The sequence below is a fragment of the Cydia strobilella genome, chromosome 6 (genome assembly GCF_947568885.1).
Source record: "Cydia strobilella chromosome 6, ilCydStro3.1, whole genome shotgun sequence".
Lineage (NCBI taxonomy): Eukaryota > Metazoa > Arthropoda > Insecta > Lepidoptera > Tortricidae > Cydia > Cydia strobilella.
In genome coordinates this window covers 8609380-8632755 of record NC_086046.1, presented here as the reverse complement: position 1 = coordinate 8632755, position 23376 = coordinate 8609380, and the positions used below count along the sequence as shown (strand labels likewise).

Genomic DNA, 23376 nt, shown 5'->3' with positions numbered 1-23376 from the left:
ACTTTTCTTTTTAACGGCTAAATGTAAACTTTGCTATCATTTTCACAGTTTATAGTGCATGGTATAACATCAGCACAAAATCGTAATTCTTGTGTTATCTTTATCTAGCAAATCTTTTTGTTTATAGAACAACGGTAAAATCCTAATATTAACCGAGAGTTAATCTTTAATACACAATTTGATCCGATATAAGAGCGTAACTCCAGTAGATAGTAATCATTCTAGGGAAAGTCTGCATCTGAATAGGAGGTTCGATTTTGTATCCTATATTTTGTCGAAACTGATGGTGTGTGGTCAAGATGCTTCGTGCAGCGTCTTTTATAAAGACGTATACAGGGCAGGTAGGCTTTTGTATACTACGGCTTTAGTGGACTTGCTTTTTTTATAGTCGCACATAAATATAAAATCGGGAACAATGAAATAAATCTTTAGAAATTGCAGAAGTTTTGGTAAATCCTATTTATGAACTCTACGTTTTCATGTGAACTTACGGTTTGGAAAAATTAAAATGAAAAATTTGAAAAATACTGGATTTTTGTCAGAATATTCTAAATTCTTTAGTTTTCCAGTTCTGTTTCGTATTCGTCACGAAAACTTTTAAACTGATGACGAAGAGTTGGCGATTTTCGGTTAAAGGGATATTTTGAGCTGTCTGCTAACGAATCTTCCTTAAGTATGTTGCTATGCGTTACTGGTTAGATATCTATAAGCAACCGTATGTACGTTCACTTTCTGCACGGTCGAGCAGCGGGCACGGCTGAGAGGAATCCTGTAACCCCGTTATTCTTTTTGCTCTCGTTATGTTGCGGAGGTTCACCTTTTTAGTTTAGGCGGTTACGTTTTTAATAACGCCCTGTGTGCAAAACACAAGCATCGGCGTCAGGAATTATAATTTTCTCCTCACTAGCTCTGAAAGCCGTCTTTTATCCTTTAAAACAAGCGGGGAAAAACGCATTTTATCCACTAGTGGGGAAAGTAATTTGACCTTGGATGGAGCGTGTTTAAGTAGCTTGACAGAAACAAAACGTAAAACGCTCATAATAATGGTTCTTTCGATATTAATTATCATTAAATAAATGGTTTGAGAATCTAATAAAAATACCAGATTCAGCTTTATTTAATGATTTTAAGTCATAAACCTTAAAATTCCATAATAAACTTTTGTTTTTTAATAATTATGTTAAATATAATTCTGAACGCACAAGTTAAGTCGATGCAATTTCAAAACGCATCATTGACATTTCATACGTCAGAAATGACAACATTGTCAACAAAAATTTTACTTAAAAATTTCTCACGTTTGTACAGAATTTCCAGTTTTTTGTTATAGTATCGTAAAAAAATGAAATTCCAGTTGATGAAGATGATCTAACGCCTGTGGATGTTGCACTTTCCTTGCTATAGTGAGGGGAAAAGTTTTGTGTTACACACGGGTGCAAATGTATTTTACTTCTCGTGTGTTTAAAACACTCGTGGGTAAAATACAACTTTGCACCCTTGTATAACAAATAACTATTATTCTGAGTACCTATTAAAATGTGAATTTTCCGTGTTCGCGTGATTTTCCGGATATTTTATCCAAAAGTAGGTGTCATTATAATTATAATTATATGTGATATCAAATTAGATGTTATAGGTGTGGTAAGGTATATGTGTGATTTATCCTATCAGTATTTCCTTGTTTATTTACCGAATCCAAACCTTGATTTACTTAGGTCTCATTTTTAGAAAAAAATATGATAGGTCAGTACCCGTCAGGTTGGATGTAGTTTCACCTACAAAAAAGTTACCTGACTATGGCTACGAAAAAAAGAAAGATCGTTTTAGGAAAGGATTCCTAAAACGGTCTTTCTTTTTTTAGCAGGAGCTCATGTTTGTATTCTTATTTGTGATACATCGTAGCGTCGAAAGCGCTGACTTTAAAACAGCACAGTACCGACTTTAGAACAACTAACATATATGCTGCAGATCATCGGATTGATGTAGTCACTAGTCACATATAACTATAGGTATTATTTAATTAACATATTTTGAACTAAAAATAGTAATTTTTTCAGTACTTAGGTCGTGTGTTTAAATGGACGACGCGCGAAGTCCGTATCTCGCTACCCTCAGGATTGTATTCTGAAGTAATTTGCTTTGGTTTAAATACAACACGCCTCCCTTGACATTGATATCACGTTTTCAAAAATGCCTAACCGTTAAGTTTTAAGTTTGCTTTGGAATTAAGATATACTTACGGCAAATAATAACTCATAGGTTTTTCTTGCAAATATAATATTTCTTTTGTTTTATACATATGCTTAATAAGTTTTCATTACTGCTCTATTATTTTTGTTAATGCGTAGTTAGAAAATGAACTCAAACAGATTGTTTCACTCATGGCCAAGGATGTTACCGAAAATTACGTTTTTCAAATACGTCATAAACAATAATGACCTAACGTAAGATACGGTATAACAAGAATGTTAAGTTAATGGCGGCGGGGAGCGCAGCCCGGCGCCGATCTCAGGCCTTTCTCACAGTCCGACCGGACGCCGCGCGACATGCTGCCTCCCGAGCGCACGGCGCATCGCACCGCCTCCGCGATCATCAAACGACTCTCCCTACGCACTTACAGCGCCTACTCTCTAGTACGTATGCGCCCGCGTTCATTCATCGCGGCCGCCCGCCTACCGCGCGCCGCCCGCCCTGCACCACGCGACGCAAATAGTAACCGCCCCCCTCACGCGTTCTCCTAGTTACGCGCAGTCACCACACTCACGCATTTGTCACAGGAGACCGTGGACACTCGACTTATTATGCTGGCCGAGACATCATGTCCCACTCGCCGCGTCCTACGCTCGGCAAGCCCGGCAAGCCCGGCGACAACGAGTACGTCCACATACGAAGTCTCGTCGCGAATATACACACGACGAAGAATGTGTGCAGGCCTCCCGTGGGTCCAGTTATATCGGAGGAACCAGGATCGAAGTTGGATGTGGTCGTGGAATCGCCGGCGACATCAGAATCGGATCGGAGTCGGTCCGGGTCTGAGAAGTCGGACGTGTTGGGAGATATTGTGGTGGAAGAGGTGATGCCGCAGCGCGCGAAGAGCAACAGTATAGCGGGGGCAACGACGCTGATGCCGCCGGAGCCAAAGCGACGGCGGGCGTCGTTCCTGCACCTGCACATCGGCGGGCACGAGCACCACCCGGGGTCGCTGTCGGCGGGCGCGCACCTCAGCGTGCCGCGGCTGTCGGTGACGGCGCCGCCGGGCGAGCAACGCCGCATCAGCCACGGCCACGGCTTCTCAGCATTCCACGGTTTCGCTCTTCGTCGACATTCTAACACGGTCTGCGTATGCTTGCTAGTGTGAATGCTGCAAAGTAACTCAACTGTGTTGTTTTCCACATGCTAGTGTTAGGAAGTCTGGTACCGACACCTAACCAAGTGCATGGTCGTTGTGATTATTAAGTGTCTCTTAACATGATGCATGATATTATCTGCAAACTGCAAAAATATTATGATTCTTTCTGAAAAACGGGTGATTAAACAAGATATATTACGACAGTTAGGTTTACGATATTTTTATAATAAACTTTTCGTTCGTTACGAGCTTGTCAAATAATATTATTTACAGTACATATGGTGCTGCTTTTTACCGCACTATTAGTGCGATAATAAGCACATTATACGTCACTATGTCGAAAATTTAAAGGGCCATCATATGTACTGTAAAACGTTGTACGATACATTTGCGAATAGGTAATTCGAAACTCGTGTCGGTCGTGTTTTAATTTATCGCCACTCGTTGCGAATTTCCTATTTTTCGCACTGGTATCGTAATGTACTATTTCAACACACTTGCCTGTAACGTGGAAGTTATTGAACCGCTTTTAGGCTCATAAGTCATAATCCTAGATATTAAACACGCGTCCTTTTTTATTATATTATAGCACTTGTTAGGTAATGAATGATAATCCGACTAACTTAAAAAGGTAACTAAGCTGATTGCTAATAACTTATTAGCAATCAGCTTAGTTACCTGTTTAGTATTAGTTACCGTTTCTATACATATTATTAGTAATAAATAAGCCTTCTTAAATTGGTCGAGTATATTTTACAACAAGGACTGGAGGGCGCCGGCGCTTCGCTGACCGCCTGCCGGGGGCCCGGGGCCCGGCCGGCCCGTCACGCCAGCGGCAGGGTCGAGGGGCGGCAGGCAGTATGACAGATTTTAGACTTACTGTTTTAACAATGAAAATTGTATTAATATGAAAATTTCTTTTTTTTTTCCTCGCAAGTGTGTTGAAAAACGTCGTATGAAACGCCTCGGCACATCGGCTTTCTTATTGCGCGCTCGCTTTCAGCTCGCGCGCACAATATCGCCTTCTGTGTAATGTGGTGACCAACGTAGCACACTTGTATCACAATGTACTATGTATTTCCGCCATCAAATATTGACAATAAAGAAATATCGTATAAGATATAATTTATGCGACACGACTTTACTAGAACGTCTTACTATACCTAGAATATGTATATTATTGGACTACCTTGTGATATCATTCTTTATCATTATATCTATAGTGTTTATGAAGGTTTGTTATACATTGCAATCGCTTCCCGGCGTCTGTGAGAGCAGTGTGTATTTTTTTAAAGAAAAGGTGATAATTAATCCTTTGAAAGGTATAGGATATAATGATTCGGTGGACTTCTCCTCTAAGTAGTGAGGTTGTTTATTCATATTTTAATGCTATCGTAACAGTTTTAAGTGTTATAACCTACTAATTTACTCGTATAGTCGTATCTTGTGATTCTTGTGTTTTCGTTTACTAATTACTTATAATTAACACACTTTTGAAGTAGAAAACATTCTTTTTGCATTTTTTACGCAAAATCTAACAAATCTAACAATAGAAAAAATTGGTTTACGTCCGTTTTGCGTACAAAATAAGTGTATAGTGCCACATAAAATAGTAGAAATTGAATGAAATGGAACTAAAAAAATTCCATACTAAATTGTTGCCATGTTTAAGCATTTTACGTCAAAAAGGTGACAGTCTCCAATACGAGACTGCCACTGCGGTAAAGCGTGTCAATTTTGTATTATGGTCCTCTCCTGGAGATTATAATTAATGCTACAATAAAAAAACAGTGGCACGAATTGTAGGCTAAACTAAAATATTAACGACAAAACAGCGGTAACTGCTGGGCACTGAAAGTTTTGCCGAAATTTTCTTTTTATTATTATTTGTTTAACTAGATATTTAGCCAGCATCTTAGAGATGAGTAACCTAACCTTCATCGTTCATCCCACAGAGCCTCCACCGCAGCGAGTCGATGTTGTCTGTGGCGTGCTTCAAGACTCTGCAGCAGCTGGTCAAGAGTGAGTCGCCCGGCGAGCTCCAGCAGTACCTCGCCAACAACACCAATGTCAACATCGACGATAGAGATGAGGTGAGAATAGTTCATCGTTCATCCCACAGAGCCTCCACCGCAGCGAGTCGATGTTGTCTGTGGCGTGCTTCAAGACTCTGCAAGTCTGCAGCATCAGCTGGTCAAGAGTGAGTCGCTCGGCGAGCTCCAGCAGTACCTCGCCATCAACACCAATGTCAACATCGACGATAGAGATGAGGTGAGTATAGTTCATCGTTCATCCCACAGAGCCTCCACCGCAGCGAGTCGATGTTGTCTGTGGCGTGCTTCAAGACTGCAGCACCTGTTCAACAGTGAGTCGCCCGGCGAACTCCAGCACTGCCTCGCCATCAACACCAATGTCAAGTCAAGGTGCGCCTTAAAGCTTAAATATAACCTTTAACTTTAGGCTGCGTTACCACCAAAGATGTGCGAGGATGCGTAGCGAGGGATGTGTGTGTTACTCGTAAGAACCAATAGAATCACTTCAAGTAGTAGTAGTAGTAAATCACTTTATTGTACAAAACAAAAATTGTTAACATGAAATTCATATAAATTTAGGTACAAAGGCGAGCTTATCCCTATAAGGGATCTCTTCCAGCTAACCTTAGAGTAAATGAGTAGAAAATTCGAATTAGATAGATAGACAAACTTATAGAACGTACAATAATATTTAAAAAGGAAAACTACAATATTAACGTCTACGAATAACTAAAATACATCAATAGCATTATGCAATAAAATAAATATGTACTAGCATACATAAATATATAGTACTAAATAAATATTAAATATATTAGTACTCAACCAAATCACATTTCGTGGAAAAGCCAAAGCTTTTTCAGATTCACTTTGAGTGATGCTACAGACCGGGACTGTTTGAGCGACAGGGGCAAATCGTTCCACAACTTCACCGCGCGCACTGTGAATGAGTTTGCATACGTTCGAGACCTATTCGAAGGGATAGCAAGCGTAAGGTTAGCACTAGAACGTAAGCGGTGATCACTTCCTTCAGCCAGATAGTTAAATCTCTCGGTTAGGTAAGATGGGGAACAGGGGTTAAAGAGTATGTTGAAAAGCAACGACAGAACATGCACATCCCTGCGCTGGCGGATCGGTAACCACACTAACCACCCGAGCTGCTTACGAAAATTAGAAATGTGGTCGTATTTACGGAGGCCATACACATACCTGATACAGACATTTTGTAAGCGCTCAAGTTTATTCAGCAATTCCTCATTAAGATCCAAGAACGCAACGTCACCATAGTCTAGTAGAGGGAGCAAGAGAGAGCGGGCAAGAGTCAATTTGATATGAAGAGGGAGGAAATTCTGATGTCGTCGAAGAGAGTGTAGGGAACCAAACATTTTTTTACTCACCTCAGCCACGTGGGATTCCCAGGAAAGAGTCTGGTCCATGATGACACCCAAATTTCGGACAGTATAGGAAGGGTATTTTAGTCCCATCAAAAAAATGTCAGGTATCACCATGTCTGAGACCTTAGCTACATAGTAAGGGCCACCAATGACAATTGCCTGCGACTTCTAGGCATTAATCTTCAAACCGAATTTGCACGCCCAATCCCGTATGGACTCTAAATCAGAATTGATTTGAGTAATCATTGAAGGAAGATCATCTATATTAGCCGCTGCATAAATCTGTAGGTCGTCCGCGTAAAGATGGATGGATGGATTCAATTACCTATCCTCGCTCAGCGCAGCCCTAGGCGGCCATTTTCTATTGGTTCTTAACAAACACATCCCTCGCTACGCATCCTCTGCGCATCTCTGGTGGAAACGCAGCCTAAGAAGATTGATATTTTGGGATTAATATTATTGTATATCATATTGAATTGAATATACTTTGTTTCAGTTAATTGTAATTTTTAAGAGATACATAATGAACTAACCCATATAATTAATTATCTGTAGGTATAGTACTTAATAGTTATTCTTGCCCAACTAGCATTGACAGGAATACGTAACCTGTATCATTCCGCATTCTGAAATATTTTACGTAATAAAAACTCTCCAGTGGTCCGTCGTTACTTACAAAATATATTATGCGTGCATTAACGTTTAGTTGATTATATAACGAGACCTTGTGCCGTCAGTCGCTTCAACGTTCAAGGTTTTATTAATTACTCTAATGCATGTTAATATAAAAAGTTATTTTAACCGAAATGAAAATCATTAATTATAATGCGCCCTTTGGAACGTTTTCTCAGCCGTTACCACAATAACATACTTGTAGAATGACGACTAAAATAAAAGATGGCTAAACCAAGCCATAATAAACTTTATGGTGATGTAATAGGAACTTTGATGAGTGCTATATTTTCTTTGCTATTGGGTAGAATATTGGCGCAGACGAAGTGGGTCATCTGCCGTCATTTGTCAGATTGGACGGATTCCACAATTCGGCTTCCAGACAGTCGGTTATTCCGCAGTGATTCAGTACTTAAACTCGGACATAGGGTTCGGTACTTAAACTCGGACTTAGTCGTTAATTGCAAAAATATAAATAATAATTTCGGAGCAGCGATTATCGGATCAGGTGCGCGTCATGCATCGGCTAAAGCGGTTGAATGACGCGACACTTGATCAGCTTCGCCAGGAGGCTCTCTCTGCTCGCGCGGACCACCTCGGTACGAGATCTGCCCGCCACGTCGCCGGATCCGATGCCCGCACCCGACCCGGCACCGGGGGCGCCGCGGGTTGATTTCAGTACCGACGAGTCAGAGCGTGAGTACACCTGCTAATGAGCAGCTGAAGAGGACTTTGAAAGAGGCCATTACGCAGTATCGCGTTACAACCAACTCTAGGCCACGATTACCACGTCTGAACGTCCTCCGTCGAAACCATCGCGGCGTGCCGTGTTACTCGAGTCAAGTTCCCGAACGCTGAACGTACACCTAGGACCGCTCGAGGTGTCCCTGCATGGCAAACGCGGACCGAGCGACGTATCAGCTCGTTTAGGACTCATTGCAAAGTTGATCTGCTTCAGGGGGGGCAATCGCCCCCGAGTAATGCGATTTGTGAACCAGGCGTTCGCGGGGACGGATATCAGGCCCCGCGACTACATGGCCAATGTCACAGAGCGTTATACTTAATCATCTCCTACTAAAATTTTATTCTAAGATGACTCACAAAAAAATACTTGTACAATTATTTAACCAATTTTTGGAACACAAAAACCACGAAAAAAAAATCGTGTGGAAACTTGTGTGGAAGCTTCTGAGCCCTATATCTAGAAAAAGGCTTCGTTTTTGTCTCGGCTATCTCACGTATCTTCACTCGACGGTCATCCAAAACAATATCGTGGACTTTATTCACGATGTCATCAGTGGTCACTTCAATCGGCTTTCCAGAGCGATTGGTGCTACTGCTAATACGTCCAGAACGAAATTTTGTAAACCACTTGTGTACCATTCCATGAGATGGAGCAGATTCCCCATAATATTTTTTTAACCGGTATTCTGTCTCTTTGATAGTTTTGCCACGTAAAAAGTAATGTACACTCGAAATTTACTTTTCTCCGTTTTCCAACAATTTCCTGATCTAATCTGACATATGACTCGATTTCTTTTTTGTTTTCCCAATATTAAAAAAAAGTTATAACAGCCAGTAACCATAGAGTTAAGAATTAAAATTAAAAAAAAAATATTTTTTTACTAAAACTTACTGACTTATCAAACCGCCCTCGTAGATAATATCTAAAAGAGTAGAGTAGAGTTTTAGTAAAAAAGTATATATATTCGTCAAGCATCCATTCCATCCATTCCAAATTAAATTTATCTTACGAGTATCCATTAGATACTCGTAAGATAAATTTAGATATTAGGTACCTAATGCATATCATTCCCACAAATATAACGCTAATCTAACTAAACCATTGAATTGATACTTCAACATCTCTTTGTGTACTTAAAGTAAAGCCTGTCCACGAAAAAAAGTGGTCATGCATAATAGTGTAATTTTTTTATTTGAATGTCAAATTTTTAAACAACACGTTTTGTACATAATTTGTGGATATCAAACTACATATTAAAAATACAAACATGATATAACGTTAGGTTTTCTATTAATTTTGGCAATATATATCCCAATATATACTCAGTCCAAAGGCGCGCTGTACGAATCGTCGACGATCCCAAACTCACAAGCGGTATCGAACCTTTAAGTCTAAGGAGAGACTTCGCCTCCTTGTGTGTGTTCTACCGCTTGTACAATGGGCTGTGCTCTGAAGAATTGTTTGACATGATGCCAACGGCCGCTTTCTATCACCGCACCGCTCGCCATCGGCAGGGTGTTCATCCTCACACCCTAGCACCTAAATGGTCGCGTACTGTGCGGTTTAAGAGGAATTTCCTCCCGCGTACGCTTCGGCTGTGGAATGAGCTCCCTGCCGAGGTTTTCCCGAGGGGCTACAGTATGGGGTTCTTCAAAAAAGGAGTGTACAGGTTTTTAAAGGGTCGGCAACGCGCGTGTAATATCTCTGGTGTTGCAGGCGTTCATAGGCTACGGTAACTGCTTACCATCAGGCGGGCCGTATGCTTGATTGCCACCGACGTGGTATAAAAAAAAAAAAGGGTACCTATGTTTTCTTGTACAGCGTCTTCTGGCAGTTTTTACTAAGTTGTCCTGCTAAATATATGGTTTATTTATTTATTAGATAATCCAAATTATACCTTATGACGTCCTCTTTTCACAAAAGAAAAAAAAAATCTTATTGTATTCAGATTGAGATAGTTCTGAGGTTCTTTAACTTTGGTGAATTTGACTTTTTGACGAAAAAATGCCTTCCATATAAAAACTACTTTCAGTGCTTGGAGCAGAAAGTTTTCCTGACTACCACAAATAGAAATGAGTTTCAAGAAGCATTTATTTGGTAAGATGACATTTGATATTCTAATGTGCCTAAAACAGCTTGTAAAAATATAAATACTGTTGTGACATTGTAGCAGGAAGCGAGTGAAGAATGTCAAAAAACGCTGTACAAGCAATGAAAGGTATGATGGAATTTATTTTGCGAAAACTCACACAAACGCATACATAAAAATACTATTTAATTTTTGTTATATAGTATTATATGTATATACAAATTATTAAAATAAAAAACTTCTTGTAAATGTACATTCGGTAAAAAGATATACCAGATCATCCACGACCACTTTTTTTCGTGGACATACTTTACTTAGGAAAAATAAGTACAACAATTGACTTGACGGCGGTTTGATTCTGTGATCTAACCAAACTTTTTATTTCCACCAGAATGGCACGACGGTTCTCATGTGCGCGTCCGAGCATGGTCGCGCGGCTGCGGTGCGCCTGCTGCTGGACTGCGGTGCGGACGCGTGCGCGGCAGACGCGGACGGCTGGACGTCGCTCGCGTTCGCGGCTCGCGGCGGGCACGTCACGGTGGTCCGGGAGCTGCTAGATGCTGGTGCTAAAGTTGACTCAAGGGACTGTGTGAGTACCTACATAAACAGACTCGCGTCAATGGCGGTGCGACTGCGCTGTAGACGCGAGCACGGCCGACGCGGACGGCTAGACGCCGCTCGCGTTCGCGGCTCGCGACGGGCACGCCACGGTGGTCCGGGACCTGCTAGACGCTGGTGCTAAAGTTGACTCAAGGGACTGTATGAGTATCAAGTCTTTCTTACCTATAGGTGCGTGTCTGAATAGCGGTGCGTTTGCTAGTTACGGTGCGGACGCGGCTGGATGCCGCTTGAGTTCACGTCACGAGTCGCGGGGGCCACTTTTTAACCGACTTCAATTTCATAGAAGGAGGAGGTTCTGTATTCGGTTGTGGCTATTTTTTTTTTTTTTTATGTATGTTCACCGATTATTCCGAGACCCGTGGTCCGATTTGAGTAATTCTTTTTTTGTTCGAAAGGAGCTACTTCCAAGTTGGTCCCATATTAATCTGGTTCTGATCTGATGATGGGATCCCTGAGGAATTGAGGGAACTCCTCAATTTTTAAAGGCACATGTATGGTGATTTGGGTGTTTTCATAAGCAACTTGAGCATTTTCTCTCGAAAACGACCAATTTGGTGAAGTGGACCTGATGATGATGATTGTTTTGAAGATAGTGATGATGATTTTTTTAATGTAGGATGTTCAGCGATTACTCCGAGACCCGTGGTCCGACTTTAACAATTCTTTTTTTGTTTGAAAGGAACTACCACCAAGGTGGTTCCACATTAATCTGGTGCTGTTCTGATGATGGGATCCATGAGGAATTGAGGGAACTCCTCAATTTTTAAAGGCACATGTATGGTGATTTGGTCGTTTTCTTAAGCAACTTGATCATTTTTTCTAGAAAACCACTAATTTGATGAAGTGGAGCTGATGATGATGATTGTTTTGATGATAATGATTTCAGCGATTACTCCGGCACCCATGATCCGATTTGAGTTATTCTTTTTCTGTTTGAAAGAAGTTACCTCTCCAAGGTGTTTTCGTAATATTTTTGGTTTTGAGCTGATGATGGAATCCGTGAGGAATTGAGGGAACTCCTCAATTTTTAAAGGCACGTGTATGGTAATTTCGGTGTTTTCTAAAGTAACTCAAGCATTTCCTCACCAATACCACCAATTTGATGTAGTGCAACTGTAGCCTAACCACGAGTTTGGCACTAAATATTCTTCGTAACTTACTTTGTACACTAATACGCCAGTACGAGCGAGATGCATAAACAGTAAGTTACGCACACGATAGCGAATATATCAATGTCAAACTCGTGGTAAGGCTACTGATAACTTCCCTCGTATGTGTATTATGATTTTTGATGTAGGTAGTGTTGGAAACAACCAAAGAGACTGAGAGGTGAAGGTAGAGGGTATTAGTGTTTGGGGGGTTTGAGGTTGGGGGTCGAGGGGAGGTGAGTTTGATGGGTCGGAGACTGAGGGGTTGGGAGTTAAGGGATTGGGGGTTAGGGTTAGGAGTTAAGGGGTCTGGGGTTAGGGGTCGGGGAATGGCGGTTGAAGGGTTGGTGGTTTAGGGTCGAGGGGTTCAGTGATCAGGGGTTGATGTGCTGTGAGGTTGAGTGATCGGGGGGTTTGAGGGATTGGGTCAGTGGCGGGGCGGAGAATGGATTTACTGACAGGAATGATTTCCCAGACGGACTCGAGGAAAATTCTGATTATTTAATAAAGTTTACGAATTTACAGATAAACATGATTATGTTTTTCATTCATGCGTCACGCTCTTAAAACTAAAAATGGAAAAATAAAAACTTTTATAAAAAAAAGATAAACCGACTTTAAAAAGGATGAAATAAAATATTATCCTTTTTAGGGTTCCGTGTTTAAGTATATGCGTTACCAACTGATATGTTTGAAGTCGGTGCCAAGCCAAGTACTCCAAGTAGTAACAATACCAGTCAAAATAATCAGCTTTATGTCTATAAATCCCATTACAACTGTACAAATGTTATAAACGTGAAAGCAATTATGTCTGCCTCTTTGCTACCTTTTCATGGCTAAACAACTGAACCGCTTTAGCTGAAATTTTGCATGAAGGTTCCTTGAATTGTTTTATATTTTGAAATGTAGTCCTCTGGATAAGCGACAGAAAATAACACAGTCCCAATCCCACACTTGCGTGCTATAACTGTTTAAGAATTAGTAAGAAATGCTCTTTAAAAAAATACGACGACAAAACGTATTAGATTTACACTAACGTGCCGACAAGCATGGTACGAACTGCGCCAAGAAGGTTCAACCGTGTGTTCTGTTCTGAGGTGTACAGGAAGTTCGTTTATTGTCGTCGTGTAACGCTGCGTCTTACATAGGCGAACACTCGCGAACACGAAGCGAAGCGACGCGGCACGGCGCGGCCGGCCCAATTCGTTCGCGTTCGCAACGAGATCGCCCACGTAGGACACTTTTATATAGGTATCAAAGGATTAATTAAGGCGCCGTGCCGCGCCGCTTCGCATTCGCGTGTTGTTCGCCTGCGTAGTACGCTGCATTAGGTAATCCAACATACTTATATAGCCGCATCTTTATCGAATTGCACCAAAATCCCTATTAATATATTTTTTAAAATTTGGCTTGGCACCGACTTCAAACATATCAGTTGGTAACGCATATACTTAAACACGGAACCCTAAAAAGGATAATATTTTATTTCATCCTTTTTGAAGTCGGTTTATCTTTTTTTTATAAAAGTTTTTATACAGTATACGCACCTATACGCACGTGAATAGCGTTGCGACTGCTAGACTTGAGACATCGGCGTCGACCCCGCCCTTACTTTCATTCGCGACTCGGCTGGTTACTGGATTTGAGGTCTTTTACAAATATTCGTTCCACGTTCACGCCGTAGGTTACCTGCAACATCATATTATTACGCTTGCATGTCATACTGCATTGGGCTTCCGTTGGCGCCACATTCTACACTCTTGTTCTACACTTCTTCAATGGAAAAACAAGCGAAGGAATATGATACTAAAGGGGCTTACTGACTATCAGTCCACCGGCCGATTTCGGCCTGTCAGTTAGAACAAAATTTTGACAGTTCCGAACAACTGACAGGCCGATATCGTCCGGCGGACTGATAGTCAGTGGGCCCCTTTACATCCTGATCTACGACGGGAGGCTCTAAAGGGTCTACCGTATGACCGGTAGACCTATGCCTATACTTCCGTGAGGCCATTACCGTGCATATTTACAAAACAGATGGGATCTTGAGTGTCTACTATCCCTAGAACGACACAAACTGTCCCTGGCACTGGCTCTCTTTACTAAAACTAAGAACAAACCAGATTCGCCTGACCTATTACTGAGGTCGCAATGTTTACTTTACAGATCTATTTTTAGATTACGGTGCATTAGGAAATAAAATATTTTCCCGGACGTGGGTGGAACTTGAACTATAAATTTAAGATTTTATGAGGTTGAAACGTTCAATTGCTACCATCAAGATACAGGTTTAAAACTTAATTGCTGGTAATTGCCGTTATTTAGTAATTTCACTTAAAGACTGTTTACTTTGCACCTTGTATGTAAACTGGTTTAACCTATGTCATCAAAATGTACAATCTTATTAAGGGTTTCACGTCATAATTTATTTTAGTTCCAATGTCTTTGAGATCCTGTGACGCATGGATTTATAATGTGTTATTGTTGACCAGTGACATATGATGTCTTGCACAACAGACGTCCCGAACTCCAAAATAATATAACAGCTGCTTGTCCCAGAAATAGCATAGCGCGTTTACATGTAGGTACGTAATATTTTTCTGTTGACAATTAGTTTTTGCTGATGGTTTAATAATAGTACCTATTGATATAATTATCTTAGGTATAGAAGCATACCACAGATTTCTCAGAAAAAAACATTATGACTAATCTATTACATGTGTCGTGAGTATTTAGCTTTAAGATGTTAGAACTCTTTTTTATCCTTTAATAGTCCTGAATAGCTGATGGAAATAATTAGTTAGCATCAGTATAGAAGTTTTGAAAGTTTAGATTTAGTAACTCTATTGTCCGCGATTTTCCTTTGGGTACGCCCCTGACCGGGCAAGGAAAACTCACGTGACAAGGACACGTCAATTATGAAGCGTTCAGACTATAGTTTATAACCATTATGACATTAGTAACCAAGTCACCAAGTCAGTTCCTTTATTAAGCGAGTGTCAACTTTATTGCAAATGCACAATGCACATTTTTTTTATATAGACCGCTAAAATGTATTCTGGATGCTGCACTTAAAATTAGTATATGTATACTTCACGTGGAACTCTGCCAAAGATGTCACTGACATCCACTGTACATTCTTAAATCTGGTTAAATACAGTCTACCGCCGCGGTTATGAACTCGCGTTGTACTATATGATTATTTTATTACAATTTATGTTATTCCCTCTAAGTGTATCGCATTATAATTAACACATAAATATGGACACTTTTAAGTTAATTAAGTTGCGTAGCGTAGCTTAAACTTTTTATATTCGTAGGTAATTAGAATGAACTGGATGATCTATACTCTCTAGTGATGCCTATTAAAGTGATATCTCTATGGTGATGCCTATTAAACAGGTAATAGGTATGTTATCCTTATTAGTGTAATCGCAGTTATTAATAACAATGACTTACTTCTTAATGTGCTGGATCATTAGAGACCCGACGCCAACGTTAACAGTTAAGTAAAACGGGCAAACAACAAGCAAACATATGAATAGTTATATGATTGCAATGAGTTTCATTCGTTTCATATTCGTGTAATGCATTTGGTGTAGTAGACCGCGGGCCAGGAACAGATTTCCATGACCAATCGCCTCCCGGGCGAAAACTCGTATAGCGGTTAACGCCTATGTATGATGAACCCTCGTGAACGTCAGCTGCCGCTCCGTTGGTGGGTTGAGGAATGGCAGCAAATAAAGTCTATAAAAAAATTGTCATCGCCTCCCGCTTGATACTTTGTCAGATGATAGTTTAGATGCTATTGTAAACAAAATCGTCAGCCGATTGTATCGCTGTGGAAAGACCGTCAGCTGGTCACATGAACATGTAAAAAAATATATATTTTCAGTCATCGGCGTCATCGTCTCCCGTTTGATACTTTGTCAGATGATAGTTTAGATGCTAACAAATCGTCAGCCTGTTGTATCGCGGTGAAAAGACCGTGTTACGCGTTTCGGTGGCTGCCATTCCTCAACCCACCAACGGAGCGGCAGCTGACGTTCACGAGGGTTCATCATACATATCCGTTAACCGCTATACGAGTTTTCGCCCGGGAGGCGATGACTGGCGAAATTTGCGCCTGGCTCGCGGTCTATAGGGCTAGTACAGGCTAATATTAAGAATGACACTGCTATTCTCACTAATGGGTCATACACACGTAGGAAAACAAGTTGTCTTTCTTTTCCAGAAAATTTTAGGATACAGATTGTGTTAATATGAAATGAGGGGGGGGGTCCTGTCCGTGTCTCCACATGAAAACAACTCACTTGCAACTTAAATAAATTTATTTTATTTCCACACAAGCTTGTTATATGTTACATCTTTGACAACTAACTGTCTTCTCCTATTTTAAGTCAAAAAAATCATTGAAATCATCAAAACATTGACTTGCCGAGAGTCAGTAAGTTACCTTGGTAAATTCCAACCATATTCAGGTTAAGGTATAATAGCCGTCAATAGAAAAATGAAAATTGGGGGAAAACTATAACTAGATCAATTATATTGGATCTATTTTTTTATTCTTCTGCATTACTTGACATTGTTTCAAAATTAACTGTAACGTTTACTTAAATAATATTGGAAGTAAAAAAAAAAAGAAAATCGGCTTTTTTACTACTAACCTCGCGGATTTTTTTATAAAAACGTAACAACCTACGAAACATATTCAATTGTGTACTAATAATTGTAATTTATTATCTTGCCTATTATTTCCAATCAAAGCTTTACATTTAAACCCATTTTTAATTTTTAACAAGCAGAAACGTTTGCGAACGATGCTATTAAGCTTAGAATAAATTTAAAAGTGGAAAAATTACTGTCTTGGGTGAGACTTGAACTCACGGCCTCTGGATAGATACTCCAGCGCTCTGCCATCTGAGCCACCAAGACCTCCACAGCCAGCGAATCTTTCCACCATATGGTGCTAGGGGACCCTAGCGACATCTACCGTAAGAGCGTTGCACTTCTTAAACGGCTACCGGAGTTCCAAGTCATATTGGAAATTCACCAGAATACGAATAGTAATAAAGTTAATAAACCCATATGGTGGAAAGATTCTCTGGCTGTGGATGAGGTCTTGGTGGCTTGGTGGCAGATGATTATGATAAAAGGTTACAAGTGTAGATATAGCCTTTTGTTTAAATGAGTTTGACGTCGATTTATTTATTTGTAACGTTTATATTTTAGGGTGGATGGACGCCTCTAATGTGGGCCTCTTACAAGGGGTACGAAGAAATAGTTGTGATATTACTGGAGAAGGGCGCTGATGTACACGCACACGGACACTATAATATAAAGTAAGTATACCAAATGCATCCTTCGCAGGCATAAGGTTTCTCGGTTACTAGTAGGCGCTACTGTCATAAATACGTCCATAATACACAAGAATACATTCAAATCGTTCTTATTGATAACCGAAAAAAATGTCGACGTCAAAGATATCTTTACATTTATCGCTTTATTACAAAGGAGTAACGTGCAAAAGTGTAAACATATGTTTGACGTCGACTATACATTTTGCCAGTGATCGAAAAACGTAGTTCTTACGAGAAGTCGTTATCAACATCTGCTTCTATCGCTCGCAATTTAATAACAAACTTCAAAGTTTCGAAAACTTTACCTTGAAAGTCAACAAACTTAAACAAGTTTGTAAAGCTTGTTTTTAAAGTTTGTTAGGAAAAGTCTCATGCCACCAACTAGCAACTAAAACTTATGAACATAATGTGCAACAATAAGTGTCGCTTGTGTAAAATAAGAGTACATTACAATACAATCGACATGTACAGTTGGCAATAAAATTGAACAGCGACATTTGTGGTGACAATATATGCAGATACTGCTCGCGTTATGGACGCAATTACTTTATCGACGTAAGTCTTTTTGAAGGTCTCGTAGGCGTAGTTTAATATACGGTATTATAGTTTCATGGAATAACAATATTGTGGTTAGCCATTGCCGTAAAGCTGCTTTTCTTTGTAATCTTTGTATTCATTACTTGGTTTAATGCGTTTCAATATCGTTGTTTATATGGTTAAGTTAGACGGTACGAGATCTCGCATAGACCTATTGAATTAGTTTAACTTCCGTAGCGTATTGGAACTCGTATATACGAGCTCTCACATCGTCTCTAAGAGCCTTTATTTTTACACGCGTGTATTTGCTTTACTACGTATATTTTTATATATAAATATATTTAATTCAAATCTTGTACTTAAGCTACCTACATTTGAAGCACTTCCCGGTCTCTGATTGAGATCAAATTTTATTTATTACCATGGCACTGAGCTGATGATAAGTTGTATGATTTCCAAAGAACCTCCTCGACGAAAAAACGCAACCACATCTAACCTTAAGGTTCACAAGAAAATGTTCACCATCTTATTATCCGATTTTTTCCAGTTCGTTGGTATGGGCGGCGGGGCGGCGCCACAGCGGCGTGGTCCAGCGGCTGCTCGCGGCTGGCGCGCGCGCAAACTCCGGCGACAAGTACGCCACGTCGGCGTTGACGTGGGCGGCGCGCGCCGGCGACGCCGTGGCCTGCGCCGCGCTTCTACGCGCCGGCGCCGACCCCAACACCGCCGGCATGTACTGCTGGACGCCGCTGCTGCAGGCCACCCACGGTGTGTATGCCGCCTTTGCCACGAAACACCGAAATATCAGCTACGCTCGCTCGTGGCGCTGGCAGTAAATGTGTTAGTTAACCAATCTTGGTATGGTGGCCGACGCGGCGTTAGCGTGTGTTCCGTGGCGCTCGTATCCCAACGAGTAGGTACGCCACGTTTGCGTTAAAGCATAATTACGCCGCATTACTCATTGTGGAAACTTTTGTTATTTTAAATTTGTTAGAAACTCTTAGCCTTCTGTATCTACAAGTATCTCGTTACGTTGTTTTTTTTTGTCTGGTTCCTTGGGTTCCTTAGTGAAGTAATTTTCCTGAGAAAGTGTTGTTGCTAATGGTGGTCATTTAGCACATGCTTAGCTCTATTACCAATAAACGCCACTAGCCCAACATACTTTACATTAGGCGTTAAATGTCATTCGCGTCGTTAAATTCGCACCGTCGCAATCTAATTCTAAAATAACCAATATTAATATGTATTCTATTGTGACTTAGGTTGTTTTGAGAGTAAACCATTCAATTTCCCGTTCATTGCAGGGAACCACTTGGAGATCGTCCAGATGTTGTTAGAACATAAACCGAATGTGAACGCGTTAGACAAGGACGGCTATACGGCGCTCGCGATCGCCTGCAAAGAGGGATATTATGACATAGCGGTGGCACTCATTAACTCGGGGTCATATATCAATGTACAGGTATGTATGGATATTAATCATCACTAGTGGTCATGCGCTATTAATGTTCTAGTTGGTTATTCAGTGACCAAAAATAAACCCCTGTTTACTCTTACTCGTGGAAATTGTCCAATAAGTTTCCACGAAGTTGGGAAAATTCTCAGTAATCCTTAGAAGAGTTCACTAGCAATAAAGGAAATTTCAGGTTGGAAAGACGATTTCCATACAATCTTGCGAAAATGTTCAGAGATGTGAAAGATGTCACAGTTTCGGAAACTTTCCATTGGCACCTCAGTACTCATTTTTGGTCCCATATATGCCTCCTCTCACTATACAATAGACTTTGTTTGGGTTAAAGGCCCCACTGTAGCCCCAATTGGAGGTTTTGGTGTTACATTTTAAAGGTCATTTTCTTAAGTTTGTATTAAGTGCGTTTATAAAAGCTACATCGAATGTATATTTATTATTAACCCTTTGAACGCTACGCCTTTCGTGCGCGGCGCGCTATCGTGAACCTTAACGGAATGCACGTAGGTTGATATTGGTCTGTAGCCGCGCGCGTCACTTGACGTTTGGCCACAGAATATATAATAGTACTAGGTACAGAAGATTCACTCCCTAACAAAACGCGTCTACTACGCGCAAGGCGGCGCAAGCGCGTGCAGGCGTGCGTTCCGTGGCGGTGCGCGGCAGTTACTATGGAAAAACCTCAACATTGAGGCGGCCGCAGGTACTGTAGCGACGCGACGAAATCGCGGAGTGAGACACGCCTGGTTTGGCGGTCAAAGGGAACACCATTCCCTCGCGCTTATGGAAATTTTGTAATTTTTAGGACCACTCAAAAGACACACCTTTGATTCACGCAGTCAAAGGTGGCCACAAGAATATAGTAGAGGCTTTGCTCAAAAAACACGTAGACGTGGACCTGTCGGGCAAGGAGAAAAAGACCCCAGTGTATACTGCTGTGGAAAAAGGACACGTTGCTATCTTGAAACTGTTGCTGGCGTCCAATCCCGACTTGGAACATTGTACCAGTGTAAGTACCTACCCTAAGAGCGAATAGTATTAGTAAGGTACAAAAAGATATTTAATATTTCAGTTACACACTTCGGGATATCTGCATTTTAATTTCTGTCCAAAAAGATAATCATTTTTATAATAAAGGTTAGTTATTAGAAAAAATCACCTATATTTTGACGATTCATGATACTTTTACTTTACGTACTTTTCTCAGATTCAGACCTAATTTTCCTTTCTCTTAAGTTTTTCACGCGTCAGTATGAGGTACTTTTTTACACCCCAGACCTTTGTGTCAAACGCTGCCGGCCGCTTTGCGAGACTACTCGATTGATGAAATCGGATTGTTAATATCCTCTCTATTGTACAGAGCGGTGACACGCCATTGCTCCGCGCGGTGCGGTCACGTAACGCGGAGATGGTGCAGCTCCTATTGGAGCGCAAGGTGCGCGTCAATGTGGCCGACAACCGCGGCGACACCGCGCTGCACATCGCTATGCGGGCGCGCTCTAAGGTATGTGACCGAATGTGCTATGCACACACACAAAAACACACAGGGAAACAAATATATGGCTCGTTACGTCACCAGCAGCTCGAATCGACAAGTCATTCCTACTTAATAACACAAACAGTACACAAAATATTTGGGACACCGAGGTCGTGGTAATTGGGAGGGTAGATTACTGAGTGACGTTCGGATGGCGGCTGCAACAGTGTTACTGCTGCAGCGTTGTAGCACAGGTACTTGGAAGACATGACTCAGTTAGTTAGTTAGTTAGTTATGCTGGGCATTTTCCGCAAATCGACATCCAATGTGCCTATTTTGCGTGAAACGAGGTAGCGCTACTCTAACCACCCCAGCTCCTCCACGAAGCCTAGCAAAGTCTTCAGGTTGCTAGTTGCCTCTTTTAGTGTGCATGGATTACCTAGGTATTTGCTCCTATACTATATAAGACATGACATGACTCAATTTCGATGACTAATCCCTGTAGCAGTCTCCATCCGAATATCACCTTAATTAATGATTGCATTTACTACGAGAATTGTTATATTAGATGCCGCCAATTTTAGCTTTACTTAACACCCGACTTCCGCGTTCCCATCTGACGTTGAAGTCTATGAAATGAAATCTTTTCCCTTTCAGCAAATTGTCGAAATACTCCTCCGGAATCCGAAGAACAGTCAATTATTATACAAACCGAACAAATTAAACGAGACGCCGTACAACATCGACATGTCATACAACAAGACAATACTAGGGCAGATATTCGGCGCGCGAAAGCTCAATACTAATGAAGACAATGAGAATATGCTGGGATATGAATTGTATAGCGCGGCTTTGGCTGATATGTTGTCGGAGCCTAGTTTATCAGTGCCTATTACGGTGGGGTTGTATGCGAGGTGGGGTTCTGGGAAATCGTTTTTGCTCAGTAAATTAAAAGGTAAGTTGCATTCCGAATACAATTATACATTCTAATTCCCGTTAACACCGTTTCACATAAAATTAATACAAAAATTATGAACACCAATAATAAATTAAACCCATACATACACACCATATCATAAACGAGGAAGTTCATTTTGGTGCTCAATTTTTCAATTTTGGACCACAAATTCGTATTTAAAATCAAATGTCGAATATAAACACGATTGCACCAAAAACTCCATTTTTAAAATTCCGAGTATCTTGACCCTTCATAGTCAGACACCGTTTTTAAAGAAATTGTGAAATCTATTCATAAACCGAATAATGTAGCATTTCTTTGCTTTTGCAAACGAAATTCATCCCAATATACTATACACCAAGGGTCAAATTAGACATAGGAGAATCTTGTATGATGGGCCTTACGACCTAGCCTGACTCCGTCATTAGGTACAGCGTGTTTTTTTTTAGAGGAGATGAAAAACTTCGCCCGCCAATGGAGCGAGTCTGGTTGGGCGTGGTCGTGGGCGGTATCGTGGGGCGCGTGGCACATCGCGCTCAGTATCGGCGCCTGCACGGCCGTGGCTGGAGCGCCCGCTTACGTCGCGGTCGCGGTGTGTTTCGGCCTCTTCGCTGCCATATACCTGGCTCTGTACATGTTCTGGAGTCTTGGGAACAAGTAAGTCCGTCTTTGTTTATGAAACACTACCCTATTATATGATAAAAACTTTTTACAAAAAATAGAAAACCACAACGACGGGACTTAATCGTGTAAAATAAGTTTTAAATTTACCTCCGACGTTTCGAGGACGGCGTTGTCCCCGTGGTCTCGGAGTAAGTTGACATCAACATCTTCTAGGCGCGCGAGTTTTTCGAACTACCCGCACTTGCTCTTGTTTATTAACTTGAACATTTTGCGCACTGCCACCGGGTCGACAGACAACACTCACAATATTCGATTTTTCAACTTTCGATATTTGTTTTCGCTCACACTTACTAATGACTGGGTTCCATGTGGATGAGAACTTAAAACCTTCGTCTCGATTGAAATTTCTATGTTTTGTGATTTCAATGGCTTCACGGATTGTTCTACTATAAAACCCACGATCTCCCCGACAAAAGGAGGAAAGGAGGGTCGAAAAGAAAACCGACATCAAAAAGGTTTTTAGGGTTCCGTACCTCAAAAGGAAAAAACGGAACCCTTATAGGATCACTTGTGCGTCTGTCTGTCTGTCTGTCACAGCCTATTTTCTCCGAAACTACTGGACCAATTAAGTTGAAATTTGGTACACATATGTAAGTTTCTGACCCAAAGACGGATATGTAACGTAAACAAATGAATTTTAAAAATGGGGGCCACTTTTGGGGGGTAAATGAGAAAATTAAAAAATAAAGTTTTTCTAACTATATCGTGTTATATATCAAATGAAAGAGCTCATTGTGAGAATCTCAAATATATTTTTTTATAATTTTAGGATTAAAAATTTAGAAGTTATTCAAGAAAATAGGCAAAAATTACCACCCCCCCCCCCACCTTATCTCCGAAA

At 40.8% G+C, this 23376-nt stretch overlaps 1 protein-coding gene across 1 annotated transcript in view; it reads left to right on the top strand.

The window, feature by feature from the left end:
• Positions 1 to 268: 268 nt before the first annotated feature.
• The window catches only part of LOC134742423 (kinase D-interacting substrate of 220 kDa B), a 45945-nt gene continuing 22837 nt past the window's right edge, over positions 269 to 23376 (top strand). The window contains exons 1-11 of the mRNA XM_063675565.1: positions 269 to 341; positions 2778 to 3334; positions 5305 to 5442; positions 10674 to 10871; positions 17284 to 17393; positions 18496 to 18716; positions 19253 to 19410; positions 20222 to 20425; positions 20777 to 20920; positions 21551 to 21848; positions 22301 to 22508. Of these exons, the coding sequence (XP_063531635.1) occupies positions 284 to 341; positions 2778 to 3334; positions 5305 to 5442; positions 10674 to 10871; positions 17284 to 17393; positions 18496 to 18716; positions 19253 to 19410; positions 20222 to 20425; positions 20777 to 20920; positions 21551 to 21848; positions 22301 to 22508 (2294 nt within the window). The 5' untranslated portion in view covers positions 269 to 283. The remainder of the gene's footprint in view (positions 342 to 2777; positions 3335 to 5304; positions 5443 to 10673; positions 10872 to 17283; positions 17394 to 18495; positions 18717 to 19252; positions 19411 to 20221; positions 20426 to 20776; positions 20921 to 21550; positions 21849 to 22300; positions 22509 to 23376) is intronic.